The sequence below is a fragment of the Panthera onca genome, chromosome E1, assembly GCF_046562875.1.
Source record: "Panthera onca isolate mPanOnc1 chromosome E1, mPanOnc1 haplotype 2, whole genome shotgun sequence".
NCBI lineage: Eukaryota > Metazoa > Chordata > Mammalia > Carnivora > Felidae > Panthera > Panthera onca.
In genome coordinates this window covers 50,559,417-50,587,102 of record NC_138352.1, presented here as the reverse complement: position 1 = coordinate 50,587,102, position 27,686 = coordinate 50,559,417, and the positions used below count along the sequence as shown (strand labels likewise).

The 27,686-nt window shown below is 45.0% G+C and overlaps 1 protein-coding gene across 3 annotated transcripts in view; it reads right to left on the bottom strand.

Annotated features, from left to right (window-relative positions):
- CA10 (carbonic anhydrase 10 (inactive)) overlaps positions 1-12,711 on the bottom strand; it is a 492,279-nt gene extending 479,568 nt beyond the window's left edge. The window contains exons 1-2 of one of the 3 annotated variants that reach the window (XM_060646444.3): positions 12,538-12,711; positions 10,369-11,001 (exon numbers count right to left, since the gene is read on the bottom strand). In XM_060646444.3, coding sequence (XP_060502427.1) covers positions 10,369-10,429 — 61 coding nt within the window. In that variant the 5' untranslated portion in view covers positions 10,430-11,001; positions 12,538-12,711. Of the gene's footprint in view, positions 1-10,368; positions 11,005-11,870; positions 12,445-12,537 lie in introns of those variants that run through there. The other 2 variants (XM_060646443.3, XM_060646442.3) reach the window with 2 other exon arrangements.
- Between the last annotated feature and the right edge of the window lie 14,975 nt (positions 12,712-27,686).

Genomic DNA, 27,686 nt, shown 5'->3' with positions numbered 1-27,686 from the left:
TGCATTAAAAGGAACTCAATGACTTCCACCATCACTCACGTCTGTGACGCTGAAAACCTGCAAACACAGTCCCCAACTTGCAAGGAACCCTGATCAAGGAGGAGCGTTTCAGTTGAACACGCCTTCAGCCCCAACAGCAAATGCACAAACACAACTCTCATTCATTAATTTGTTCAGCACGTCTTACCTTCAGATGGGGCACATTACAAGACTTTACCTGGCTCAGTCAAGCCGTAATTTCAGCAGTTCTAAGAGCAGGAGGAAAGAAAAGGGAGGGGGGTGCACCAACCCATGCAATTAAAATGCATACGATTCTCACTTAGCCGCAGCACAGCCCTTCAAAGACGTACCGCACAGTACGTCTTCAACATGGTGGAAAAACAGGGATGGAGTCTATTACATACACAAAAAATAATGACTTCGCTACTTTATATGTCATTCTACCGGGATTTGAGCCTCTGGGACTTAGAGCCACTATCATCACAGTGATTATAAGAGTCAGCCATCCAGTGACATTCTTATTCACACCCGGGCCATACAGCAGAAGCTGACTGATTACTCATAGATGCCTCGCTTTCTAACTACTAGTATAATCTCCATATATCTACGGAGAAGTTAATAGGAGGGGCCTTTTTAAAATTTGGGGCCCTAATTTTTTTTCCCGAAATTAAATTAACAAGCAAACTGACCACAACAAACCATCCAACTGAGCATTTCCCCGCAGCTGTGGAGATCACCTAGAAGATTCTAAGCAGAATGTGCAGCCAGTTCTTTCCATTTCTGGGCCCCAGAGTCTCCCCGCTGGTAAGAACTAGTGGTTCAGTTACAGAAGGCCAGAGGGAGAAGTCAAGTTCTCTGATACAAGACTGAAAACACCTTAGGAAACAGAGTCATTTTCTGTATTAGTCTGCACCCAGACTAAAGACTGGGTGGGCTTTTTCCTCCAAAGCACTCTAGTGCAATGCTATAGGGCAGTGAGCTTTCTCAAGTGCTGGCTTCTCGCAAACTGGAATCCAACAAGCACATGCCATATCCTAAGCAAACTCCTTTAACGGGAACAGTGACGACACGGAGAAAGGAACAACAACACATCCGCTGATCCTCAGTCTTCCTGGTGCAGGTGTTACAGTGTGGAATCAACACAAAGGAGCCAAAATACATTGTAAACAGCTAACAGTGGGTTTGTCAAATGCAGAGATGAGTTCAGTTTGAGAAGAAAATAGGAAGCTACCAAATATATAGCTCCCTGGTAAGGTTCCATTCGGCTCCGCATGCTCAAAGACCCCCATGCGGTAGAAGCCAAAGGGCAGCCAACAGAGATCTTCTTCATCTCTCCTCCCTCCTGGCCTCACATCTTATCTCCCACTCTCCCACAAAAGCAAGAAAACCATTCTAACCCCACTCCTTGTTACTCATTTATGTAATAATCCAATCATTCATTATTGATCATCTACTAAATGCAAGGCACTGGGTTGAACAATGGGGGGAAAATCCCACGATATTTATGTATCACCTACCATACATTCTATAAGGGCAAAGATCACGGCTGATTTGTTCACTACATTGCCTGGCCGAGTGCCTCCCTCAAAGGAGGCATTCACTAACATTTCATTAATGAATGAACTGACACGTTAAACGCTAGGGGTGGGGGGCAGAGCCCTCCCCCAGATATGTCCCTTTTTTGTTCATTTCAAGAATCCCATTAAGCATTCATTATTATCCCAACCTCACAGAGGAAGAATGGCCTATGCTCACTCAATACACGCTGCCATCAAAACTGTTTTCCTTGAGGATGAAAGGTAGCTGTGTGTGGTAGGAAGAGGGGGCAGCGGAAGGGGAATATGTTGACTCATATCCTTCAGTAAGTGTGTTTATTCCAATTCTAGCACTGCTGCCAAATGTGTTGTGAAACCAGCGGGACTGGCTCTGGAAAACTTCACCTGAAAGTCACGGGCTTCATTTCCTACTGCCAGCCCCTTCAGCCACGGGGCATGAAGCATTGGACAAAGTTAAAGATTAATTCTGCATTTACTGTGACAAAGGTCACACCTCTCCCACATGAGGAGGAAAAGGCACTTGCAGGCTGTCTCCTTCACAGCCACGGATAATCTCTCCACTGCCATCCTGATGGTACCTTAATGCAAATGTAATCAAGCCCAAACACTGGCTACCCCATTACCAGACCAATCCTGCTAATAAAAAGCAATTATGGCTCTCTTAAAAAGGCAATCGTGGACCATCTCTTACCACTTACAGCTCCCCACCCCAACCCCTGCACGATGGAAATCCTCCAAAGCTTTGTGTAGGGTTTTATGAGACAGAAAACTGCAAAAAGGTAGAGGGAAGACTCAATTATCAAAGACAATAAGATGACAATTAGCATACTGCCCACTCCAGAGTCAGCCAGTGGGTTCTGGCTTTTTCCTAGGGTAGAAACACATGGGGGCAAACTAAGTCAGGAGATAAATTCTGCAATGTATATCTGGCTTATTTCAAAAGCTTCTGGGAAGCCACCTGGAACTACAGGTGACACTGGAAAATAACCAGTGATCTGGGCCAAATGAAGCAGAGCGGGTTCAAAGCTTTAACCCTGACTCATCTGTTCCTAATGAAAAGAAAGATGTAAGCTAGAGCTACTTCTTGGGCCTTTAAAGGACGCCTCCCCTGCACTGAGAGGCGCAAGGGTGGTTTTCACTGACAATTTTTGCTTGCAAGGTGTTACTGTTATTGGAATCCTATCTCCCCAACCTCCTCTATCTCAACCTCATCCATCACACCCCACTCTCTAGTGGTTGCTGTATTGACCTCTTGACAGCCCCTGCATTCACTGCGTCTTATCTAATACTCCTGCCTTTGCAAATGCTCTTTCCCGTGATCACCCTTCCCCCCGTTACACTCCTCCTGGTCAGTTGGCAAAAATCTTCCATTCTCGAGACTCGGCCCAAGAATCGTTTAACACTCCTTTCCTCCCTCCCTCCCACCCTCAGAATGAGTCAGGTGTCCCTTCTCAATACTTATCAGATTCTGCTGTAACTACTAATATTCTTTAAATTGGTCTCTTACTGGATTGTGAATTGCTGGAGGGAAAGGTCCATGTCTGACTCATTCCTGTAGGATCCCCAGGACCTCACGCATAGCGCACCCTCCATAAATGCTGAGTGATTAAGTGGACAAAGGAAGCCATTTCGTTTTAGGTCTCTATACTTGCTCTACGGTAACTGGACCTTCGAGAGGGTAAAATGGGTATATAATTTAGTGGGCCATGAGGATACTCTCCCAAGTGAACAGAGTCTATTGGAAGTAGGAGTGCAGAGTGGAATAAGGGAAAACGGCTAGAAAATGCTTTGCAGTGCGTCAAGCATCCGTTTCATGTCAACTAGAGAATCTATTGCTTGGTGCACGATCTTCAACAGCACAAAAGCGTGCACGGATGATTCACTTCTCTTAGCCTGCCTCTAATGTTAAAGCCATCACTGTTAATGTTATCATTGTTATTCAAGTACAAAATTGGAGACATTTGCATTTGCTCCACATGAAAATACCAAATCTCAAAGATTAGGGTAAATCAGGTCCATAACAGATAGGACAACTGACTTTTTTTCTTTTTTAAGGTCTGTCACTCAGAATGTTCCATTAATGGCCTAATTGATCTATTAGACCAGTATTTCTTAAATGGGTTTTGTGAGCAAGAATAAAGGCTGACAAGAAGACAAGGAATGGGGTTTCTAAGTTATTGCTTATTGCGATCAAAGTTTAAAAAGAATTACACATAAACCTTTTTTATGTCCTTTTCCTTACCTCCACTTTAGCTCCTCATAACAAAAGATAAAGTCTGAACTTCTTATCTTGGCTTTCAAGCCCCCTTCACACTGGCCCCAGGTTATTCTTCCAGCCCTGTCTCTAGTCACTTACTCCGGCCCAGCCGCTCCCCATGCCCAGTTCGAAGCACTTCTGATACTTTGTTGGGTTTTTTTGACAGACTAACCTTGCCTCCTTGCGTGCCTTTTCCTTCCTATTCTTTTGAAATCTCATGTATTCTTCCAGCCTTATTCAAATGTCTTCTCCTCTATGAATCCTTCCCTCCCCCACTGGTATCCACCAACAAGAGTTAACTGCTCCTGCTTTACACTCCCACAGCACTTTGTGCCCAACTCTATCCCCTGGCAGGTACCATCTTGTAAGTACTAAGGACCAGGTGTTGTTCATTTTTGTGATTCCTATGCCCGACACCAAGCTAGCTGGCAATCCTGTTTTGCTGAACACTAAAGAAATGACTGAGTTGTTCACTGGAATTTACATGCACAGGTGCAAGGAGCCAATAACAAGTGATAAGTTATTGATGCCAATGGTGATACAAGAGTAGCTCTAGTTCACTGAGTGACCACTACATGTTAGGCACCAGGGCAGGATCTTAAGCATATCTTTTCCAATCCTCATTTTATAGATTTTACAGAGGCTCCGAGAGCTTAAAGATGGTCTCTGAGACCACACACGGGGAGAGAATGCCAAAGGGAGGATTATTATGTACAGGCCTCTCTTCGTTCCAAGGCCTATACTTACTCCCCTTTGACAGGTGTCACTCGGCCCACGGTAAATGTATTCCGGACACCATGTTGGCATTTTACAAATAGTAAGTGACAATGACACTGTAGGATCAACAACCTTGGGGAATCAACCATTTTACAGACGAGAAAGCTGCAGTCTCCCCAAACTCAACCATCTACAATCCCAAATAGGCTACAAACCATGCAAAGTGCAGCAGTGGCTGGAGACTTGCAACACAGACTTACAACCTAAAGAAATGTTAGGATTTCACACAAATTTTAACCAAGTTCAGTCCATTGAAGGCATGCCAAGATCCATAATAAAAAAAAAAATAAAAATCATGAAGTAATTAAATATCTGAAGGCACTCCACATTCTCTCAGTTCGATAGCTCCCAATGTGAGCTCATCCCAACTTGCCATAAAAGTGAACCTTTTATTCCAGCTGGGACTGTCTTCACTCTACATCACTCATTCCTTCTCCTCTCCTTTGGATGATGTGGTCCCCTCCATCCCTTCTCTCCAACCTCCAACATTTATCTAATATCCTCCTTTTCCTTTGCATCCGGACTTCTCTCTTCTGCAGCATGTATGTCCGTTAGCAAACAACAAGGCATTATTCTTAATGTTTTTGTATCACTATACACTTTGTGCATTACAACTCTGTTCTTCTATCTTAGCAGTCAAGCATTATTCTTATCATTTTACATCACTCTACATTATGCGTATGTACCTCAACTTTGACTTTCTAACTATACCTTAAGCATGGATCGTTCCATAATACAGTAAGGATACAGGTACTTTACATTTACATAACACAAAGAACATTCAGGATCACCCTCTGATGTTTCCCTCAACAATTCCTTGAAACGGGCAAAGAGGATATTGTTTCCATGTTACAGAAGAGGAAACTGAGACTCTAAGAGGCTAAGAGACTCACCGAAAGAAGTAATTAAGGAAGAGTCTGACTGCAGAGTGGGTCTTCTAATTTCTATACTCTTTGTATGAAGGCTTGCCACCATACACATTTATGGAACCTGGATCTACCTCTTCCTGACCTAAACCCCAGAGCTACATATGCAATGCTTAATCAAGGTGAAAAGTTGAGGTGTTAGGTGCTGATGGCCAAAGATGGCAAATCAAACCCCCTCTCCTCCCCACCCAAGAAAATGACTGTCCACATTGACACTTCTCTTTCCCCCAGGGGTTTTATATTACTCAGAAAGACTCACATCTCACAGATAAGAAAGTCCCATCTGTGATGATGGTATCTGTCAGGGACTGGGCTATAGGACATCAAAATGGCAAACTGCATTTACAGGAACCATATTGCCAATAACATCATCAGATAAGTAGTCTTTGTTGGGGTGGGGCTCTTTTTGTGTGTAACAGAATGTTCTCTTTCAAGTCCTATTGACGGCATATGTAGTTTGCCATTTTGGAAGCACTTTAAAGCTGGGTTTATACAGAGTTATAATTTACAAGCAGAAAGAGGCTTATGGCCCCCTGGGTAATAAGTACTACGTTGTTCCCAGGTGATTTATTAAACTTTCCAAGCCTCACCTGAGTACTGGGCTCAAAGAGATAAAGTGGGTTTTACTCATAATATGCACCAAAGCCCAATACTACCAACCTCGTTTATATGAGAAAGTGAAGAGACATTTCAAAGTTGTGAAGCCAAGGCCTCCTTGAAAGTAGGATTCATACTCAGTGTTATAAAATGCGCTTGCTCATGATGTTCTTTTGCTTTTAAACAAGTTGAAGGAAGGAAGGTAAAGGCTCTGTTCTTTCCTGGCCTCACGAACCTGTGCAATGCCTGATTTGGAGGGAGAAAAAAAATAATTCTATTACTGCAAGCTTCCTGTGCCTCAGATACCGTGCTAAGTGAAAATCACTGAATACGTTATAATCCATGTAACGAAGGGGTGGGGTATGTACTATGATCCCCTTTCCATACATAAAGACACAGAAGTTGAACCATTTTAATTTTCCAATTAGGAAAAGAACGTATGAAATATTCCTTGCTTATAGGGATTGCTGACCACCAGGTGCAGGTGGCAAACCCAGGTAGTAGTATCCACTGTTTGACTGACAGTCATATACAACTCAAATGCTACCTGATTTCTAGTCCTGAACCGCAATCACCCTAAACATTCACTTCTAAACTCTCTAACTCACATCCATTTCACATAATTCATTCTTTCAGTCTGGAGACCTCGCAATAAAAAATACTTACAAAAAAACATTTACAAGAACTCTTGATCCCAAAAGAAATGAAATATCGAATTCTGACTCAGTTAGACCTGGGTGTGACCCCTCCATGCTGATCTGCTGTGGGCTTTGGCTGCCTCATCTATAAAACTACCCTACAAATTCTTAGATGAATTAAAATATGTGCAATATTATATAATACCCGTGAAAGCACACATAATTTTAATTGCTATTGCTATTATTATGAATAAACTGACAAAAAAGTAAAGTTACATAGAGGCACGTAGGATGTGTTGTGGAAATTAAATCCGACAGCTGTCTTTGGACCTGGAAATTCTCTCCTGGCGCTGCTAAGCATTCATTCTCGCTGATCTGAGCTGCTTTTGTAAGACTGGAATGGTGCTCTTGCTAACATAGAAAAAAAACATCCTGGTTCTTCTCTCTCTCCCTCTCTCTTCCCCCCTCCCTCCCTCCCCCTCCCTCTCTCTCTCTCTCTCTCCCCTTCATTCCTCTTCACAGATTTTCGCTGCCTTACACTTTTGGGAAAATGACATCTGAGTCTGATGTGGAACAGAACTCCCAGATCGTGGCATTCCCTCTTAAACCTAGCTGTGCTGTCCTTTTAGTAGCCAAAATTGAAATGCTCTCTCAAACGGAAGGTACACATACTACAGCCCCAGCAGTTAGTTAAGCCTGGTCAAGGGGACCCCCCCAGTCCCCTCTGTTGACAGCTTCATCACAACCAAGTGATGAGTGCAGAGCCATCAAATACACGAAAACCAGGGCTCTGTATTTTAACAAATATAGCCACTCAGGCCCAGGCAAAAAAAATGCCTTGGGTACACTTAATTTGGGGAATGGGGAGGGGTGAGGGTAGGAATCTTTGGTTAACAAAGCACTTAGCACCAGAGTGTTCCTGAAAGTCAAGGCTACCAAGTGAAATGCAGTCACTACAGGCCAGATCTACCATCAAAATTTTCCTTCTGTAAAGTGTTTACACTGCAGATTTTTGCTGACCTTTTCTAGTCATGAAGTCAACCCCACCAATGCATCCATCACGGATGCCTGGTGACTCAGGAAGAATTAGTACCCATTTACTGGGTAGGGTAATTCATCCCAAGATAGAAGAGAGGTGCCTTGTTTTTTAAATTTTTTTAAATTTAAGATGTAGTAGGTTCTATGATCACAGGGTTATGTTCCTTTTGGTAAAAGCTCAGTCGTGAGTAAATTAAAACTGCAAATCATGGAAACAGAAATGAAAGACCCACTAAACTCTCCCTGAGCCGCAATTATTCAACCTTAGTGCACTGTATACCTATACCTCTTAAGGCTGCTAGATGGGGGGGGGATGTCCCCCAAACTGTGGCAACTGTGAGTCATAATTATATTATTAATCAGAATTAGGATGTACATGGATACCACTGAATGTGTAGTTGTTTTAGGAGGGAGGCCACCTTGGCCCTGGAGAAAGTACAGTCTTTGAAAATTAAGTTTATGGATGTGTAAACGTAGAGTACATAATGTTGCAACTCTGCCTAAATGTCTTCATACAGTGCAAATTAATGCAGAGCCTAACTAGGCATTTGGAACGCTAACCTAGTTTTCTGTGTTTAGCTAATAGCTAGCAATTTTGCTTACACTTTTATCCTCTCATTACATAGCAATGATGATCATTTAGTAAATACATGTGAAAGGCCACATACTCCATAGCACCTCTTCTGGGTTGGAAATAACCCCTTCCTAATACTTGTATTTATATAATTTAGTTACTGATACACCAAGTCAAGTACAGCTGTGATAAGGAGCCCACTAGTGCCTCTTTTGGAAGCTACCCATTCTCAAATGGTTCCTTTGTAACGGCCTGGCCAAATAAATGCAGGGTAGGGGTGGGAGACAAAGGATTGTGGGGGGTCCAGAGCCTCAATGAATGTTAACCCTTTGTAAACCTTAAAGGGACTCAGTTGGCTTGTCTGCTTTGCAAATTATTTGTGATGGTGAAGAAAGGTAAGGAAAGGCTATTTTCTAACTAGTGAAATATTAAGGAACGAGAGAGTTTGGAATAGACATGTAGAAGAGAAAGACGTAAACTGTGGTCTTCTAAGGTGCCATCCAGTCCATTCCTGGACATATGACTGATATCAGCCCTTACAAGTCACCAGGGAATGTTTCCTTTCAGATGCAGAATGGGGTAAAACAGGTCCCACTAGAGGATTTGGGGTGGTCCCAGGGTACTTTTTCTTGTCTCTAAAGTATTACAGAGGCAAAATCCTTAGTTTGGTGGCAAAGCCCCAAACAGAATGATTTTGAATTCAAGATTCCCCATTCCTGCCCTAGGAAGAGAAAGTTGACACTGAGCAGTGGTATTTGGAACGAGGTCCAGGGTGTGCACAGACAAGGATTTCGAAGATCCAGAACCAGAACTAGCTTAGAGGGTGGGGATTGGCTGGGCCAGGGAAGATGCAGGAAACAGGTCCCTCCACCTCAGTGCTGCTCAAATGTGTCTGCTCACAGGGGCAAGGTTCCTGTTCTCCTCTTTTGGTGGCTTCAGCGGGAAGTTGGCTGAGTCCCCAATTCTGCAGAGGGAATGCAGGCTGGAGGGAGCGCTGGGAATGGGTCCCACCCTAGGCACTTTAATGACAGGTGTGAGGAGAAATGGGGTAGACACTCTCAGTGGGAGGAGACACTGAACTGAACTGGGAAATACTGCTGATCCTGGGGCTTTTTCTCATGGCTCCCCTCCACACAGCCAACTCCCTGCACCAACAAAGACACTGCTTGGAAATCAGAATCCCCTCCAACACGCAGACACACAGGCAGGCAGGCACAAACCCTACCCGATTCACCTCATCAACTCCTGAAACCACAGACTGACATAAGTGGCCTCAGGTCAGTGAGGCTGAGCTACCATTCCACTGGGAATTGGGAAAGGCTACCGTCTAGAGTGGTATTTCCCACAGAGTGTTGTTTCAGGCAGGCTTGGCTTTTACTTGATGTGGAGCATGGCATGCTAGCATGTTTTAGACCACCAGTTCTGATGTGCTTGGGGAAGGCACGGAGGACCTCCACATCCCTCTCGTCCCTGCTGGTGGCACTCTCCAGTCCCGCATCCTCCCGCAGTCTCTTGAAAGTGCCTAGATACCAGGGCAGGGCTCTGCATCCATTTTGCCTGCCGGGAACCTGCGAGTTTGGGAACTTTGAAAGCCAGGGGATGGGGGTGGGGGTTGCCAAGGCTCAGATTTGGGGGCCAGAGTTCTCAGCAGGAAAGCCGTTGAAAATCAACACCCATCTGCCTCGTTTCTCATCCCCCACCCCTTCTATGTTCCAGGACTCCTAACAGATAATAACCATCTCTCTCTCTCTCTCTCTCTCTCTCTCTCTCTCTCTCTCACACACACACACACACACACACACACACACACACACACACCCTTGGGCTTAGAAGGTTTTTCATTCTCAAGGCAGCAAACCCTCAGAACTCAAAGGATCTCTGCCACCCCCCCCTTTCCCCTCCCACCCCGCGAGGCTACTTGAGCGCCTACACACAATAAAATCCCACACATTCCCAACAGCACAACAGAACCCCAACCCGCCAGGGGTTCCAGCGCGTCCCATACCTGATATGCAGACGATGAAATTGGCTTGAAGAAGAAAAAGCACCTCCCAGACTATTTCCATCCTCTGATTCTCATTCCAAGTGCATCACTCGACGGGAAAACAGGGGGGGAAGGGGAGAGCCCGACACGGCACACACACATACAAACACGCACACACTTGCGAGCGAGCGCACACTCGCACTCCCACCCGACAGCCGGCCAGGGACAGTCACCCCCAAGATCAATATCGCAGTTTGAATTGTTCCGGCAAATCTCCCCTCGGGCTCGACGGATGTGCGCCCCAGATGTGCTGACACATGTCCGATGCCTCGCTGCCCCGGAGGTCTCCCCGATCGCCGGTCTCCTCTCCTCCTCGCACGAGAGGCGGAAACAGCACTAGCAGCGGCGGCGGCAGCCACCTGAAGCCACCAGCGCCGGGCTCTTCCTGCAAAAACGAGACCCCGATCCGCCTGGCGCCCCAAGAAGACATAGACGATAGCCCCCCGCCGGGCCGCGCTGCACAGTTCCGGGCCCCCGGCGCTCGCAGCTCGCTGGCTAAGCCCAGGCAGTCCGCGACAAGTTGCCCTCGAAGTCCGCCCCCCTCACCGGGGCATGGTCAGAGGCCGGCTGCCGCGCTCCGGGGCCGCTCTCCTCCTGCTTCCGGGGGGCGGGGGGAGGAGACGCCACCGCAGACAGGGAGACAGAAAAAGAGAGGCAGGAATTATTGCCCGAAACCGCCGGCAGGCTCCGCCGACCCTCCCTGCTCCCCAAGTCGCGCGCAGCCCGCCGCCTCCGAGTCCGGCTCGGGCGGCGCATCCAGGGCGCCAAGCGCCGAAGGCGGGGAGCCGGGGACCCGGGCGCGTCGGGGGCCCGCGGGCTCCCCACGTCGCGCGCGCGCTTTCGGTCCCTCTGCTATTTTCCTAGGCTCCCCGGAACCCCCGTTGCCTCGCTTCCATCGCCCGCAACTAGCGCCGCCGCCGCCGCCGCCGCCGCGATTTTCCGCAATGCAACTGCAGGGGTCGTTATTTCCTCGCCTACGGAGCCCGACGCTGCCCGATTCGGAGGGGAGGAGGAGGGCAGGTGGGGCGGGAGGAGGGGGAGGAGGGGGCGGCCCGGCCAGGTGAGCGTCCCCGCCGCCGCCAGCCCCCGCGGCAGCCCCGCCACCCGGCGCCCGGGGGCGGAGGCAGGAGGCCGGGCTGGGGAGCCCAGGCTTAGCACGGCCATAAGGAGGAGCCGCGGGCCAGCGCGGAGGCGCCTGGGCCCCGGCCGCTCGGTCGCCCACCAGGACTGGGGAGTTTCTCATCTCCTTGGAAAGAACTTCGCGCCCGCCGCTGGGGCGCGGGAGACCCGGGCGGGACTCAGCCGGGGCGCTGTGATGCGCTCTCCCCCTGCTGCGGAATACTGGGGATTTTTTTTTTTTTTTTTTTTTTGCATAATTCATTCCCTGCCCTCTCCCGCTCGTCCCTCTCCTGCCCCCCCCTCCTCCTTCCCCCTTTCCGCTCCAGTGCCAGAACACTACTTACCCCAGAGTTCTCCTCTGTGTACGTTCCTAGACCAGGTGCAACTCTCGCCCGCGAGTCCCTCACCTCCCTCCTCCCCGAAGGGGGAAAAACCGTCTTTCCAAGTCCGGGTGCGAGCAGTGGCCGCCGCCAAACTGCGCCTCCGCTCAGCTCCGGGCGGATCCGAGACTATTGGAAACCCGGGCTTGAGGGGAGCCGGCTTCCCTTCTTTTCGGTTTTTTTTAGTCTGCTTTTCTTTCGGGAAGCTCAAGTGCTTTGGAGGCTTTTGCTGGGCTCCAGAATACTCTCTGCCAGCGATACTCAGCTGCTTCCACCGAAGGAGATTTCCCCACCAAATCCGCGCGCGCGCGCGCACACACACGCCCAGCGCGCGGCTTTCCGAGTCCCGGGGGGAAGGTGGGGGCGGCGTGAGCACCACCCACCGCCGCGGCCGAGGCCGAGGCCCAGGCCCGAGGCCGCGGGTGCGCAGAACGACTCGCCGCGACCCGGGGAAGGACGTGCGCCCGGGCGGCCGCTTGGAATGCAGATGCGGGGGAATTGGGAGGAAACCCTGCGCTCGGGACTGTTCGCCCGAGAAGAGGGCTGGGAGCGAGAGAAGAAAAGAAAAATTGTAGCACATTTGCATCGCCTCTCTCGCCGCAGCAGCGGGTAGAGAAAGCCCCAGACCTACCTCTTTGGGAGAGCAGGAGAAGAGGAGGGCAGGGGAGGGGAATCCCTGGAAAGATCTCGGATTTCTCGGCGCACTTGTCCGGATTGCAAACTGTGACGTTTGGAGATTCTGCACGAGCGCGGATGGACACACACAACAAACACAAACACACACGTAACCCGCAGGGTATTATTTGCACTTTTTAATTTTTCGTGTTTAGAAGCCATTTCCGTGTGAGTCTCGTTCTAATCACCGCAGAAAGGGCGGATGAGTGGAGAGGCAGCAGGAGAGGGAAAGAGGGTACCGTGCCTCCGCACAGAGTCAATTTAGGGAGTCTTGCAGGCTGTGTGGCATGGGAGGGCGGGCAGGGTTGGAGCCAAAGGAGTAACACTGCGGCGCTCCAGGCTTGTTGAACCGACTTCAACTGCCCTGGAGTCTGGCGGGTCTTTTTGCGGAGTGGTAGGCGTGGAGGTGGGGGTAGGGGTAGGGGTGGGAGGGAGCGGAGCCGAACAGCCTGGGCTGCCTGGGTTGGACAGACTTGGGGAGTTGCGTAGCCCTGCTACCTCTGGGGATTGGCAAAAGGAACCGCCGGCTGACTTGAACAAGGAGGTGTGGCCGAGGGATCTGTTCTCCGGTGACGGCCAAGGACTTGAGGTGGTCAGCACATGAAAAATCCCGGCCCAGATGAAGAAAGTCCAAGATTCTTACGTGGGGGGCTTCGAGGCTCGGCGGGGAAGTCACATTTAAAGAACCTGAGATAGTGGGAATTAGCACATTTGGGAAATATGTGGGGGATGTTGGTCTCCGTGCCTTGAAAGTCGACCGCGCGAAAAGAGATTTTTGAAGGGAAAGAAAGGAAAGCAGTTTGCCAAAGATGAAGAAATCCCACCCTAGCAGGGTTTGGAAACATGGGCAGTGACTGACCTTCTGCACTTGGGAGTGGAATTGGCTGCCAGCAGGAGACCTCTCTCTCTGGAAGCAGAAGCGGGGCGCCTGGATTTTTATACCACGACCCATTTATTTATTAATGAATTGTGCATATATTAAGCGAGCGCCTTATACGTGGCAAGCACTGTGGCGAGATGCTGGAGTTTCCTAATTGAAAAATCCATAAACCTTTCTTTCAGAATGCTTACAGGCCATATTCTACATTTTGCCTTAAGAGCCAATGCCAGTAAAATAATACTTAATCCCCCCCCCCCCTTTTCAACTTGTGCACCGACCTTCTGTACTCTCAAGGAATCGTTAATCTATGCTCTGCCACCAATTCCTTTCAGTAAAAAAAAAAAAAAATCAATTCATTTGATAGTATTTAAATAAAAATGGTGGCACACATCAATTTTTTTTTGCTATGTGTCATGTATTGCCAAATCCTTTTGTCATTACATCTATATGAGAGAGATATCATTATTACTTCCATTTTACAGATGATGAAAGAGAGCCCCAGAGTAGTTATTTGCCCAAGGTGTCACAGTTATTAATTGGTAGTGTAGAGGCATTTCTACAGGCATTTCAAACTCAGAGGACATGCCACACCAACTCCCTTCATGCTCTGCAAAATGAAAAGTAGCATCCTGGGGAGCTTATTTTGTATTTAGGTAAAGCAGGAGTCCTCACTAGACACAGATAGAAATTAAAGGCGGGGTGAAATGTAATGGCATCTTATGCAGTTGAGAACTTAACTACTGTAGAATTGAGAGAAAGACCAGATCACTGGGATTTAGAGGTAATCAAAGGCATTTCTAATGAAAGAATCCAAGAGCCTGCTAACTGCCAATTCTGTTCTCCACACTTGGAAGATAGCTCTGAACACAACGGTTCCTCAACATTTAGTTTCAATATTCTCATTTTCTAGAAGAAAAAAAAAACTTTTTTTAGTCATTTCTAGGCTTAACCTGTATGTCTTTTTAAGAAAATCTCCATGTTAATCCAGAAGATAACTCAGAAAAAGCATGCACTACTAAGTAGGAACCTTCTGTCTTCACTCTTTACTGAACCGTCTATTTTTTTAGTCTATAAAACAAAAGAAATGAAAAAATAAGTCTATGTAGGTAGGAATATTAATTCACAAGTTTTTTTCATATTTTAATGAGCTTGTGCCCATATCTTGATAAGGGCAAAGAATCTCTCTCCTGTATATCTGCCTTCATCTTTTGTCTCTGTCCTGCTGTACATTTCTTCCCTATGAATTCAGTGCCAATATGTTACACATATAACAGAAAGTCTTCGCTAAGCCCAGGTGTGGGGGCCAGTTCCAGTTTCCCATGGAAAGCAGTGGATTACAATTCTCCCCAGGAAAAGACAATATTGAAATCCTTTGGATTCTTTGCCCGTGTTCTCTTTCTGTCAACCCCATAGAAAGAAGAGTGACTTACCTGATTGGTAAAATTTTGAGGAGCTTGATATCCATTAAGGCACATTCCCCAGAGTCTGGACATCTGTATTAGAAGCCAAAGCAGGTCCATCTGTCTCAGTGAACCTGCATTCGGGCACAATGGGCTCACTATTTCACTGGTCTCCATCCCACATCTAACTTGGAAAGAATAGTGGTTGCCTAAGGGGGGTGGAGGAATGGAGAGGGTGAGGAGGGTGGGGTTACAAAGGATAAAAAGGAAACTTTTTAGAGTAATGGATATGATCAGTATCTTAATTGTGTTGGTGGTTTATGGGTGTATAAATATGTCAAAAGTTATCAAATTGTGCACTTTAAACATGTGCAGTTGATTTTATGTCAATTAAATCTCAAGATTATCCATCCAGATGGATGATTCACTTTTGCAAACATAAGTCATAGACTGTAATCATAAATAATCATAAATAGATACATTTAATAAACCATGGCTGGGCTAGGCTTGGAACTCATTCTTAGTGTACTGTTATTGTTCTATGTGAATTGTTACTTACTACCAAATTGCTCAGACTTGTGAAATGTTAAAAATTAAAGGAGTTTTTCTTTCTTTAGTTTGGAAACTATTATGTAAAGTGGTGGTTCTGACACTGTATCTGTATCTTTGTTTTACAGGTATTGGAATATGATGTCATGAAATCATCCTCTTGGGAACATAGGATAAACTCTCCCTGTATTAAGTGGGGAGTATTCCCTTAAAGGCAATAGAAATCATTCATTCAGTCATTCCTGGAGAAAGGCAGATCTTGGAGCAGAAATGAAAACTTAGGAGATGCGTCTTAGAGTGAGTTGACCAAGGAATCCTTTTCTTCAGAGTTAGGATGAGAGGCAAAGGAGTCTGTACATTCAGGAGCGTGTTTAATGGTGATGGGAAATTGCATTCTGCCACTGAGACACAGGCTACGAGCTACCTGGGGAGGAAGCCTTTTGGTAAGGCATGAACATACCAGGAGCAAAACCAGTAAGATTGGCATGTAATTCTGTTATCTGAGAGCAGTCATATCTAGTAACCAGTTAAAAGTTAGTCTCTGAATGTTTTTCCTTTCTGCTATCCCTTCAGATGACTATTGATGAACATGATAACGTTGTGTGGGAAAATCTCTGTGCCAACACCCAATGCAGCCATTCCAAAACCAATATGGAGATGGTATCAGAAGCAGAAGCAAACTCTTGGTGGTACCCCAAACTGCAGAGTGTGATGGACAGTGACACAAAGAGCAGCCCATTGGCAGACCAGAGAGCTATGTGGGTGGTGGTAAAGACCCTGATGACAACATGGATTGTGAGCAGAGATGCGTTATCCCCTCAGGGACTCTTTAAGAGTTAGGTGGAGACCTGAAAAGGGGTGGGGGGGGGGCAGGACTCTGCTATCTAGTGGGCAGGTTGAGGCCATGAAGCAGTATGTTAGTGTCCTATTGCTGTTGTGATAAATTAGGATAAATTGAGTGGCTTAAAACACACACTTTTTATCCTGTGGTTCGGAAGGTCAGAAGTCTGAAATGAGTCTTCTGGGGCTATAATCAAGGTGTCTGCAGGACTGTGTTCTTTCTGGAGGCTCAAGAAGAGGACCCCATTCCTTGCCTTTTCCAGGTTCAAGAGGTCATGTGCATTCCTTGGCTCGTGGTTTCTTTTCAGCAATGGCTTTACTCCAATCTCTGCTTTCATCTTTATTCCCTGTTTTCCTTCTAAGGATTCTTGTGGTTACGTTGGGTGGGCCCACTTAAGTAACGCAGGGTGGTCTCTCCATCTCAAAACCCTTCACTGAAGGGCGTCTAGAGAATCTCTTCTGCCATATAAGGTAACATATTTGTGGATTCTAGGGATTAGGGTGGGGGTGGGGGTGGGGGTGCATTAGTCTGCATACCACAAACAGGTAGATATTTGGGTCACATGAAAAGTGCCAAATGTAGATCAATGGAGCCTCTCAGGAAGTAATTGAAATAAAAGAAAAGCTTGACACTTTTCAATACCATTCAGTAATATACCTTATATTTTTCAACAGTGAGTTCATGTGGGTTGGTATGAGACCAAGGCGTTGGTATGAGACCTTGTTCTCTATAAATGAGTCAATCGGGAGGAGGTGTTAATGTGTCTGAGTGGATGCAGTTCACCTCTCTGGACACAGAATGTGAAGATGTTAAGATGGCATATACCACAGGACAACAGGTCAACATCTTCCTCTCTTTGACATCAGGCTGGATAACAGGTTTGTCACCACCAGTGTGCAGGATATTTTGTAACTAGGATTTCTTCTCATTCCTTTTTGTAATTTGTGACCAACATAAAGGAATTTTATTTTTTCAAAGGAGATAGCAGACATTTTATTCCTATCAAACATTATGCCTTATTTGGCACTTAACTTTAGGCAGATGAACAGTAACTAGGGATGATACACCCTAACTGGATGGCATTTTGGCCAATGATTTGGGCATCATTTTGGAAGTCAGTGAAACCCATTCTATACCTTTTCTCTTTTCATCAGTGTGAATTTCTCTTCCATATCCAATCTCCTGAACTCAGGCTCTTACACATGGAAGACTTGTTTGCAATGAAGAAACAGCAGGAACTTTGTCAATGATTGCTGGAGAATTGAATAGGTTTATTTGTTGATTTAAATAGCTCCATACTTTCTTGCATTTTTGTCACGGATTTGATGGTAGATGTTTTACAGTCCGTTTCGAGTGCACACTAATAAAATTCTAGACATGATCTAACCCCTTAATTTCCGGGTGAGAAGATGAAGGGGTTAAGGTGTCCAAGTTCAAATATAAGCAGAAGCAGAGGCAGAGTTAGAACTTGACTCCAGCCTTCCTAATTATTTATGTTTAAACCTTCATTGGTTTGCAAACTGGTCCCGTACACAGAGGGCAAGGGGAAACTAAAAGGGCAGAGCACTCTGGACCAGTAGGTGGCAGGTTTGATGAGTAAAGGAACTTACACATGAGGCTCATCTTGTGGCAGCAAGCTGAATAGATCTCTGCACCCATCCAGAATCCTAAAAGTTTATAGAGAGGCCTTAACCAGATTCAGTCACGTGGTCAGTACAGAAGGTCTCAACAGCATCTTACTCTCTCCTTGAAACAGCTCCTATGATAGGATCTGTAGACAGAGCACATGAGCCAAGGGCAGGGGGCGGGATAAGGAGTCTCTGATTGCCTGGTCCCGCTTTGAAGGTCAGCTAGAAGCCATGTCCTCTCGATGACCTTCTCCAACAACCTACCATGCCCATCCTTCTTTCTGTTGTTACTAAGTAACGCACTGCAGCAGCTGAAACACAGAAGATAAATAGATTATCCAAATCCATACAACTCAGTGGAAGATGCTTTTCCTGGATTTTCTGCTGCTTTCTGTCCAATGGACTTTCCACTCCACCCTGTCATTTGTGTGTGTGTGTGTGTGTCTGTGTGTGTATGTGTGTGTGTGTACACGTGTATTTTTTTACATTAAATGCTTTCTGGTGAAGTGTCATACCAATACAACTTCTCTCGTCTTCTTAAGCCAGCTGTAGTAACTTCAGGTAGCAGTTATAGATCAATATAGAGGATTTTAGCTTCATAATGGTTCTAAGGTTTAAAGAAAGGCTTCAATTAGAACAACAGTATGCTCCTATCTCAGCTTGTATAATTTTGGAGTTAGCAACTAATGCATTAGGTTTTTAAATTATTTGCCAGGATTTTTTTCCCATCGCCTCCCCAATGATTAGCATTAAAATTATAAGTATTAAGTTTCGCTTTTTAGTTTGCCCTTGAAAAACACGTTCTGGTTCACTACTCAGCATTTTCTACAGGCTGAATTAGAGAGTCTTATGTCCCATTTATTTGTTAGAAAAAGCTACGAATAATGAGGGTGGCAGATAGACCCGCCCCAAATATTTGGAGGCTCAGGTCAAGAGTAAATCTGAGGGAGTCTTCCCTCCCCAAGCTATAGCCCTTGCTCTGTCTCTTCAGCAGCCAGACACCGTCTCCCATTGTCAGGGGCCTCATGTGGGGTCTTTCGTGCTTAAGTGAGACGCCTCAAGGTTAAGTGCTTCAAGCCTGTGTTTCTTCCACACACACTTCTTTAAAGAGCCGTGTCTTGGCCACACCCTCAGTCCTGGGTAGGCACTCACCAGCACTGCAGTCACTCTTGGGAAAACAGACCTGCCCCCCTGAACAGTATTAGACATCAAATGCTTGTGCCCTTTTCTTCAAAGCATTGAAAATGTTTGATATTGAGGAATACTGCAACTGGAAGATTCTGAAAAGAATTCCATTTCTGGTTTTTTTTAGATTTTTTTAAAGTTTATTTATTATTGAGAGACAGAGCCTCAGCACGGGAGGGGCAGAGAGAGGAGGAGACACAGAATCTGAAGGAGGCTCTAGGCTCTGAGCTGTCAGCACAGGGCCTGACACAGGGCTCGAACTCACAAACCATGAGGTCATGACCTGAGCCGAAGTCAGATGCTCAACTGACTGAGCCACCCAGGTGCCCCAAAAGAATCCCATTTTTAAATCAACACAGAGGAGACCTTGCTGTAAGGGGTCTCCACATCTCCCTTGTTTCCTTCTCCTGCACATGAAATTTCTGGATTTTCAGCCAACTTCAGCAACAGATATATTTTTTTTCTTCCTGATACGACTGCGTGGATTTAATAAAGCAGGAGCTGGATTGCCATGGTAGGGAACCCACCAAGCTCTATGTCTGTTCTCTGCTGCTGGACAGAGGAGAAAACTCATTAAAACAAAAAGAACTTCCTGCCAAGCAGAACAGGAGAGAGATGAGTAGCCATAACCCTACCACAGAGTTAACAACACTTGATACCAAAGAGGGTTGTAAGACTAGAGCTTTTATTACAAAGATGTAAACATGCCTTTGTCAGGGACTGTAACATATCAAGATTGTAGCAAATGTCACATAAACTTATAACCCAGCGATGGTTTTCATCTCATCGACTTGAATACTTTCTCTTAATGAATCTTTTAAGACCCTTATGAGCTGATGTTACCTTACCTTGAAATTCCTCTTGGGAGGGGAAAGAACATAAAAATATCACATGTGCAAACATATTTCCTTTTTATCTCCCTTAAGTTATTTTTAGGAAAATGGATTTTAAATGGATGTGAATGAGATCTTAAGTGTGCTTTAAATGATCAACTATTTTTTTTTCAATGTTTTTTATTTATTTTTGGGACAGAGAGAGACAGAGCATGAACAGGGGAGGGGCAGAGAGAGAGGGAGACACAGAATCGGAAACAGGCTCCAGGCTCCGAGCCATCAGCCCAGAGCCCGACGCGGGGCTCGAACTCACGGACCGCGAGATCGTGACCTGGCTGAAGTCGGACGCTTAACCGACTGCGCCACCCAGGCGCCCCTAAATGATCAACTATTAAAAAAGAGAGCATTCACTTCATGTCACTAATTTCTCTCGTAAGAAAATAGGAGTTCCTGGTGGCTGTTTCTCACTCTCCTACCTACAAAACGGGACACAGGTTTTCATCATACCCTCTTCATTTCCGGTTTTTCATTAGAGAGAAAATGAGTGGAATGAGTCTTATTTTCTCCTCTCCTGTAAGTGAGTTTCAGAAGGCGGCAGTGGTAACGTTTGGAGGTGTTGCCATAATAATTTTTGGATTCTTGCATTCCGCTCATCAATAACTAATTGAATTAGCTTGTTCAATAGTCCTCACTAACCAAAGAAAGAGAACCGGGCCCCTAATAAAGCAGAATGTGAGTGCCACTCTCAAAGATTTCTCATTTACATGCAGGAATTTCATAAAATTCTCAAAGAAAATTGATTTTAATATACTTGAATTGCAATGACTGTTAAGGAGGTGCGGGGTGATTGTGTCATAAAATCAAATGATGGAGAGCATGGATAAGGCCCATTGGCAAAGGGAAGTCGGGTCGATAATGGCGCAGACACTGATTTCGTTCCAAACCAGCCACGGAACACTGTCAAGAGAGCCTCTTCTGGCCACCTGCTCCCAGCTATCCACGTTACACCAGCAGGGTGCAACCTTGAGTCAGCCTGGATATGCCTTATCACTGTGGAAAAGCAATGGCCAGACTTGGAGGTAACTAGAGGTAAGGGGACCTAAGAGGGTCCCCCTACACCATTCCCCACTGAGGGGAAGACACGCCTAGCTACTCTAGAGGAAACCCAAATTAGATAACGCGGACCCAGTGAACGAAGCAGGGTCCTGTCGGAACACAAAAACCACTCGGTATTTTTCTGAGAGAATTTAATGTAGAGAATTGGCTGAACAGGCATTGGATGACCGAATAGCCAACAGGAAACACTGAATTAACAGGGACAGAGTAAGTGTAGGGAACAGCCACCACCGTTATGACAGGGGAGACAAAGCAAAGATGTCAGGGTTATCAGAAGTCTTGGGGGAGGGGTCCCTGTTGGTCTAGCACCCGTACCCCTCAAGAGAAGGTGCTCTCCCATTGGTGCTGGTACCTGAGAAACTCTGAGGAGGGGTTGTCACTCAGACCCCTGAGGAGGGTATTGCTCCGCTGAGACTAATATCTTTTATCTCTGATGCGGTGCAAAGGGGGCAGTTTTTGACACTACTGGAAAAGACTGGAAATTGGAACAACTGCCCCTTTGCAGAAGCAAACGCTGGATGCAAAACTTAATGGATCAAGTCCTTTCTCTGCTTCCCGCCTTCTAATCTCCCTCTACCACCCCCTGTTGGCAAAAACCTAGCAGAGAAGAGCCTGACAAAAGAGAAATGTGTTTGCTAAAGACTCAGCCACAGCATCGCAGAGGATGGAAGGAATTGAAAGGAGGGATGATAGGATGATAGGTTAGTAACTGGCACCCTCTAATTACAACGACAGGACTTTGATGGAGGAAAATTATCCTCTCATGCTATAGAGTTACATAGGTTGCTGTCGTCCAGGATTTTGAAAATGAGGTGTTGCTTCTTGGCTGCTTTTCACAGGGCTTGATGAGACCTAACCAGTACTTTTCTGATTCACCAGCAGTTCTGATATGTTACACATAACTTCGTATATGCTGTATGCGATTTCCCAGAACCTGTTTCTGTGTTAATTTCCCATTGCCTTATGAGACTAAGCAGCCTATCCCAAAGTCTCTTCCGCTGCCTTCTAATATCATAACTTTGGCTTTTCCACCATAATCAAAGGCTAAGCCCTCCTCCTAAGAATAATTGGGACCAGCTTCCGAGTAGCCAGTGGCGCCAAAGATCATGCTTCACTTCCGTGTTCCTAGAACCTGCCAGATAACAGTATAGAGGCAAACAGAAAAGAGGTCTTCTAGTCTGGAGACTCGAGCCTAAGGTTGTCTGAATTGGATAGGCAATACATCTGACCTACAGACTTAGAAACCATTATAGGAACTCAGAAAAGAAATGTCCAGTATGAACCAAGCAAAGCTTGATGGCAGAGGTGAGTCACTCTAAATTCAAAAGTAGCTAACCTTGGCCCTGCAGAGAGCACAGTGGATGAAAAAGGACTGGACCTCAAATCGGAAGGCTGGTGTTTGAATCTGAGGTCTACCATTCACCATCTGTGAGATTTCAAAAGGCACTTGAGTGCTTTAAGCCACAGTTTCCTTTACAAAAGCAGAATAAAAACATCTTTCGTATAGAATTGTTGAGATAATTGCATGAATAGTATACATAAAAGCATTTAATGCATTATAGATACTTAATAATTATTAACCTAAATCTATAAGGACCTGTAATTGGAAAATGTAACCTGTGTTTTTTTTTTTTTAATTTCAATTTCAATTTATTTTTTTTTAATTTTTAGCGTTTTTTTGTTTGTTTGTTTGTTTGTTTTTGAGACAGGGAGAGACAGAGCATGAACGGGGGAGGGTCACAGAGAGGGAGACACAGAATCTGAAACAGGCTCCAGGCTCTGAGCTGTCAGCACAGAGCCCGATGCGGGGCTAGAACTCAAAGACCACGAGGTCATGACCTGAGCCGAAGTCGGCCGCTCAACCAACTGAGCCACCCAGGCGCCCCTGTAACCTGTGGTTTTAAAAAAAACATGCCAGGGGCGCCTGGGTGGCGCAGTCGGTCGAGCGTCCGACTTCAGCCAGGTCACGATCTCGCGGTCCGTGAGTTCGAGCCCCGCGTCAGGCTCTGGGCTGATGGCTCGGAGCCTGGAGCCTGTTTCCGATTCTGTGTCTCCCTCTCTCTCTGCCCCTCCCCCGTTCATGCTCTGTCTGTCTCTGTCCCAAAAATAAATTAAAAACGTCGAAAAAAAAAATTAAAAAAAAAAAAAACAAAAAACATGCCAACCGGGAATTTTAAAACATCAGGTACCAGACACTCAGCATATACCAAGGTATGGCTCTCATGTACCCTGTTCTGTATCCCTTTCCACCCTAGCTACTATGGTGTGTCTGATTAGCTGGTGGGGTTCTGAATTAGGAAAGTGACATAAAGTGGAGTGGATACTTATACAAACAGATATTTACATGTTAAGCAAATATTCGTTTGATGTTCACTAACTAAACTTTTCTTATTCTTATGGGGTGGGGGGGGGGGGGGGGGAACACCAGGAAGATACTTGAAGGAGAACTGCGATAGGAATGAGAAGGTGTGGGTTGAAGTCACCACTGTGCCATTTAGAAGTGATGTGGGCAGGTTACTTGACATTTCCCCAGATAGGTTTGTGTTTTACTTGTTTTTATTGTTTTGTTTTGTTTTGTTTTGTTTGATTCTGTAATAGGTGGATTAGTATCTACCCTACTGGGGTACTTTGAGAAATGTGTGAGGTAAGACATACAAAGTGCCTGGCGCACAGTCAGCCCTATATTCCTGGGGGCAATTACTTTTAGCTCCTAAGCTCTTCAGTTTTTGTGGACAGATCGGTGCGATGTGGAATTTGAGTCTCAAGGCTTTGCCACTTAACTAGCTATGTGATCTTGGGTAATTGACTTAGTTTCTTAGTTTCTTCATCTTTAAAACTAAGAGACAAATACTGAGTGTCCCAACTTCCCTGGGTAAATGTGTAGTGGGTCTGATGAAAAACTCAGTGCAAGACATCTTATATATGTGTATATATACATATATCTATATGTACACCTGTGTGTATGTGTATGACATATGTAAGTATATATGCATATGCTTGTATACACACACACATGTACAAATGTGTAAGCCTTAATTTGGACTTTGACTTGCAAATGTCTGAATATTACATAATTTATCTATGGTAGCCCTGGGATTGGAATTTACTAATTAACACAAGAGAAGGGCATCAAAATCCAGGCTGTGCTGTGACACTTGAGGAGAGCAAATGTAGCCTCTCATTTGTTACAGATAAACATTAATATCTTTATTCTATTTATTAATAATTAATTGCCCCAGGCTCTGATTCAAGTATAATTGTACCTTATGAAAGCCCACAGCAGAGAAATATTGTGCCAAATGCAAAACACCAATTTTATCATGAGTAATAAAAATTCAATTAAGTTTAGAATAAATGTGCGAGTTAGTAACCCAAGCTTAACATAAAGCCACGGAATGTAAATAGATTTTGGAAAACAAAATAACAAGGGTGTGACAATTTATAAAGTGTATGGAAAATCCATCATTGCCTTCTACACACTGGCAAGAAAAGGCCCGCATTATGGGAGAGGAGAATAATTTTTGACATTTTTATTGTGCTTTATAGCTGGAACAGTCCAACAAGGAAGCTGAATAGGAGGTTTCTTATACAGTGTAGCTTGAGGGGAAATAAAAAGTAAATCTCCCAGACTTATTTCTTCCATGCACCTTTGCTGGGGCCTGGGATCCTGAAGTGTTGGTGAGGGTCTTCCCTTCAGAAAGCCCGGGTGGAAAATATGAGCACGAACATGGCATCAGAGGGTTCGGGACCTGGGCTCCGTACTTAATTTGCTCTGTAACTAAGGACAAGGCCACTTCACCTAAATGATCCTCAGTTTACACATCAGAAACATAAAATCACAGATAATATTATTACTAAACATGTTATGAGAGAATAAAATGAGATATTAATTAAAGCACTTTACATATATCATGGAGGTTAATGAAGGTTACACAAACAGCGACGTTATCATGCAATTTGAGGATGTTAGTATCTTTCGTTGTGTGTTTTTTTATTCCTGCAGAATTTTCATGTTCAGAAAATTTTGTTCTTCCAAAGAAGAGCCTCTAAAAAGAATTTTTCCAGCAGTTCCATCGTTTCTCCAAAGAGTATGGCAATTCTTATTTGAAAATGGAATTTAAGGGTCAGCTGGGTGGCTCACTCAGTTGAGCGTCCACTTTCGGCTCAGGTCACAATCTCGTGGTTTGTGGGTTCAAGCCCTGCGTTGGGCTCTGGGCTGACAGCTCAGAGCCTGGAGCCTGCTTCAGATTCTGTGTCTCCCTCTCTTTCTGCTCCTCCCCTTCTCTCTCTCTCTCTTTCTCTCTCTCTCTCCAAAATAAATAAACATTAAAAAACGGATTTTAAAAGTCATGCCAAAATAAAATGGCTAATTTACAGTCACAACCAATTTTTTTTTGAAACTAGAAAATGTATAAACAAGTTTTATCACTCACTTTCTTCAGAAAACTAGAGTTCATTCTTCATGAAGATATTCTAAGGAATAAGTCATAGATTTTGAAAGCAGTCTCTAAGAAAGACTCTCAGCAGTGTTCCGAATAGTGATATTATGGTAGACTCCCTGGATTAGAGCATCCTGGGGCTGGAAAGGACCACTCAGACCACCGCCCGCAGCTCTCTGTGTAATACTAAAACTCCTTCCATCGTCGTGCTCATCGCTGGTGGTCCAGGCTATGGTTGCATACCCTAAGTGACACAGGACTCACCATTCCACATTGTAGTCCATACTATCTTTGGTTATTTATGCCTTTTGAAAATCCTTCTAATAATGGAGTTGGGATCTGTTTTCCTGTCACATTTTTCTTCCAAAATTGCCATCTATCCTGGCTCTATCCATGCTCTGTTTACTCTTCTTTCAAGTTAAGCAAATTTTCAGGTTTTCAATGATGTTTTCATTATACTCAATCATTTTTTAATAGCCTGGCTTCTTCAGTCTATGAAAGTGTACCCAGAATTAAACGTATCTCTTCAAGTGTGTTCTGACCAGGGTAGGTCGTGCATTTGTGTGTTGGCACGTGTATGTGTGTCTGTACTGTGTACATATGCATATGACTGTATGTCCTCTTGCTTTTAACAGACTGTGTAGGAAATGATGGTGTTTATTTATTTACTCAATGAATATTAATTAAGGTCTTGACACGCAGGGTGCTGATGCTGCTACTCAGACATCAAAGACATGCACGATAGATATATTTCCTGCTCTCGGGAGGCTAGTTGGAGAGAGACAAATATATCAATGTGTAATCATCTAGGTAAATATTGAGAAAACGAAAGTAGAGTAAGGTAACAGGGAATGGCTGATGAAGAAAGGGTAGCTCTTTGAGATCAGGTGATCGGGATAGGCCTTGCTCATCATGTAACTTTTTATTTTAATCAGCATATCTTTTTAAAAATTTTTATTATGGAAGTACAATTGACATGCAATGTTATATTAGGTCCCAGGTAGGCAACGTATTGATTTGACAACTCTATACTTACTCAGTGCTTACCATGATGAGTGTAGCCACCATACAGAGTTATTACAATATTATTGACTATATTCCTTATTCTATAATTTTAATCCCTGTGACTTACTTTTTTTAATTGAAGTACAGTTGACACACAATGTTACATTAGTTTCAGGTGCACAACATAGGGATTCAACAAGTCTATACATCACGCGACTTGTTTATTTTATAACTGGAAATTTGTACCTCTTAATCCCCTTGATGTATTTCACCCATGTTTCCTAACACCCTCCCCTCTGGCAACCACCATTCTGTTCTCTGTAATGATGTAATATTTAACCTTTTTTTTTTAAATGTTTATTTACTTTTGAGAGAGAGAGAGAGACAGAGCATGAGCAGAGAAGGGGCAGAGAGAGAGGGAGACACAGAATCTGAAGCAGGCAGGGCGCCTGGGTGGCTTAGTCGGTTGGGCGGCTGACTTCGGCTCAGGTCATGATCTCGCGGTCTGTGAGTTCGAGCCCCGCGTCGGGCTCTGTGCGGAAAGCTCAGAGCCTGGAGCCTGTTTCGGATTCTGTGTCCCTCTCTCTGTCCCTTCCCCATTCATGCTCTGTCTCTCTCTGTCTCAAAAATAAATAAACGTTAAAAAAAAAAAAAAAGAATCTGAAGCAGGCTCCAAGCTCTAAGCTGTCAGCACAGAGCCCAATGTGACGCTTAAACTCATGAACCATGAGATCATGCCCTGAGCCAAAGTCGGACGCTTAACTGACTGAGCCACCCAGGTGCCCCAATGATGTAACATTTAAATAGGAGGCAGAAAAAAAGCAAAGGAATGAACCAGTGGAATCTGAAGGAAGAGCATTTCTGGCAGAGCAAGTACAAAGGCTCAGAAGCAAGTGAGCTTGGCATGTCTGAGAAACCATAAGAGACCTGGGTGCCTCTGGTTAAATGTGCAAGAGGGAGGGTGGTAAGAGGTGAGGTCAGGGAGTTAGGCACAAATCATATGCTATCACACCTTGTAGAATTTGATAATAAATTGATTCTATGCCAAGAGGAATAGGGAATCCATTGGGTGTTTTCATCAAAGACTGTCATTTTGAGATCACTGACTTTGGCTCCAGGGTAGGGAATTGATCTGGGTGACAGTGGTAGGGAAGCCATGGAGAGAAGTGGGGAGATCACCTGGGATGAGTGATAGCTGAAGACTAGGCAGGTAAAATGGTGTTCTGATG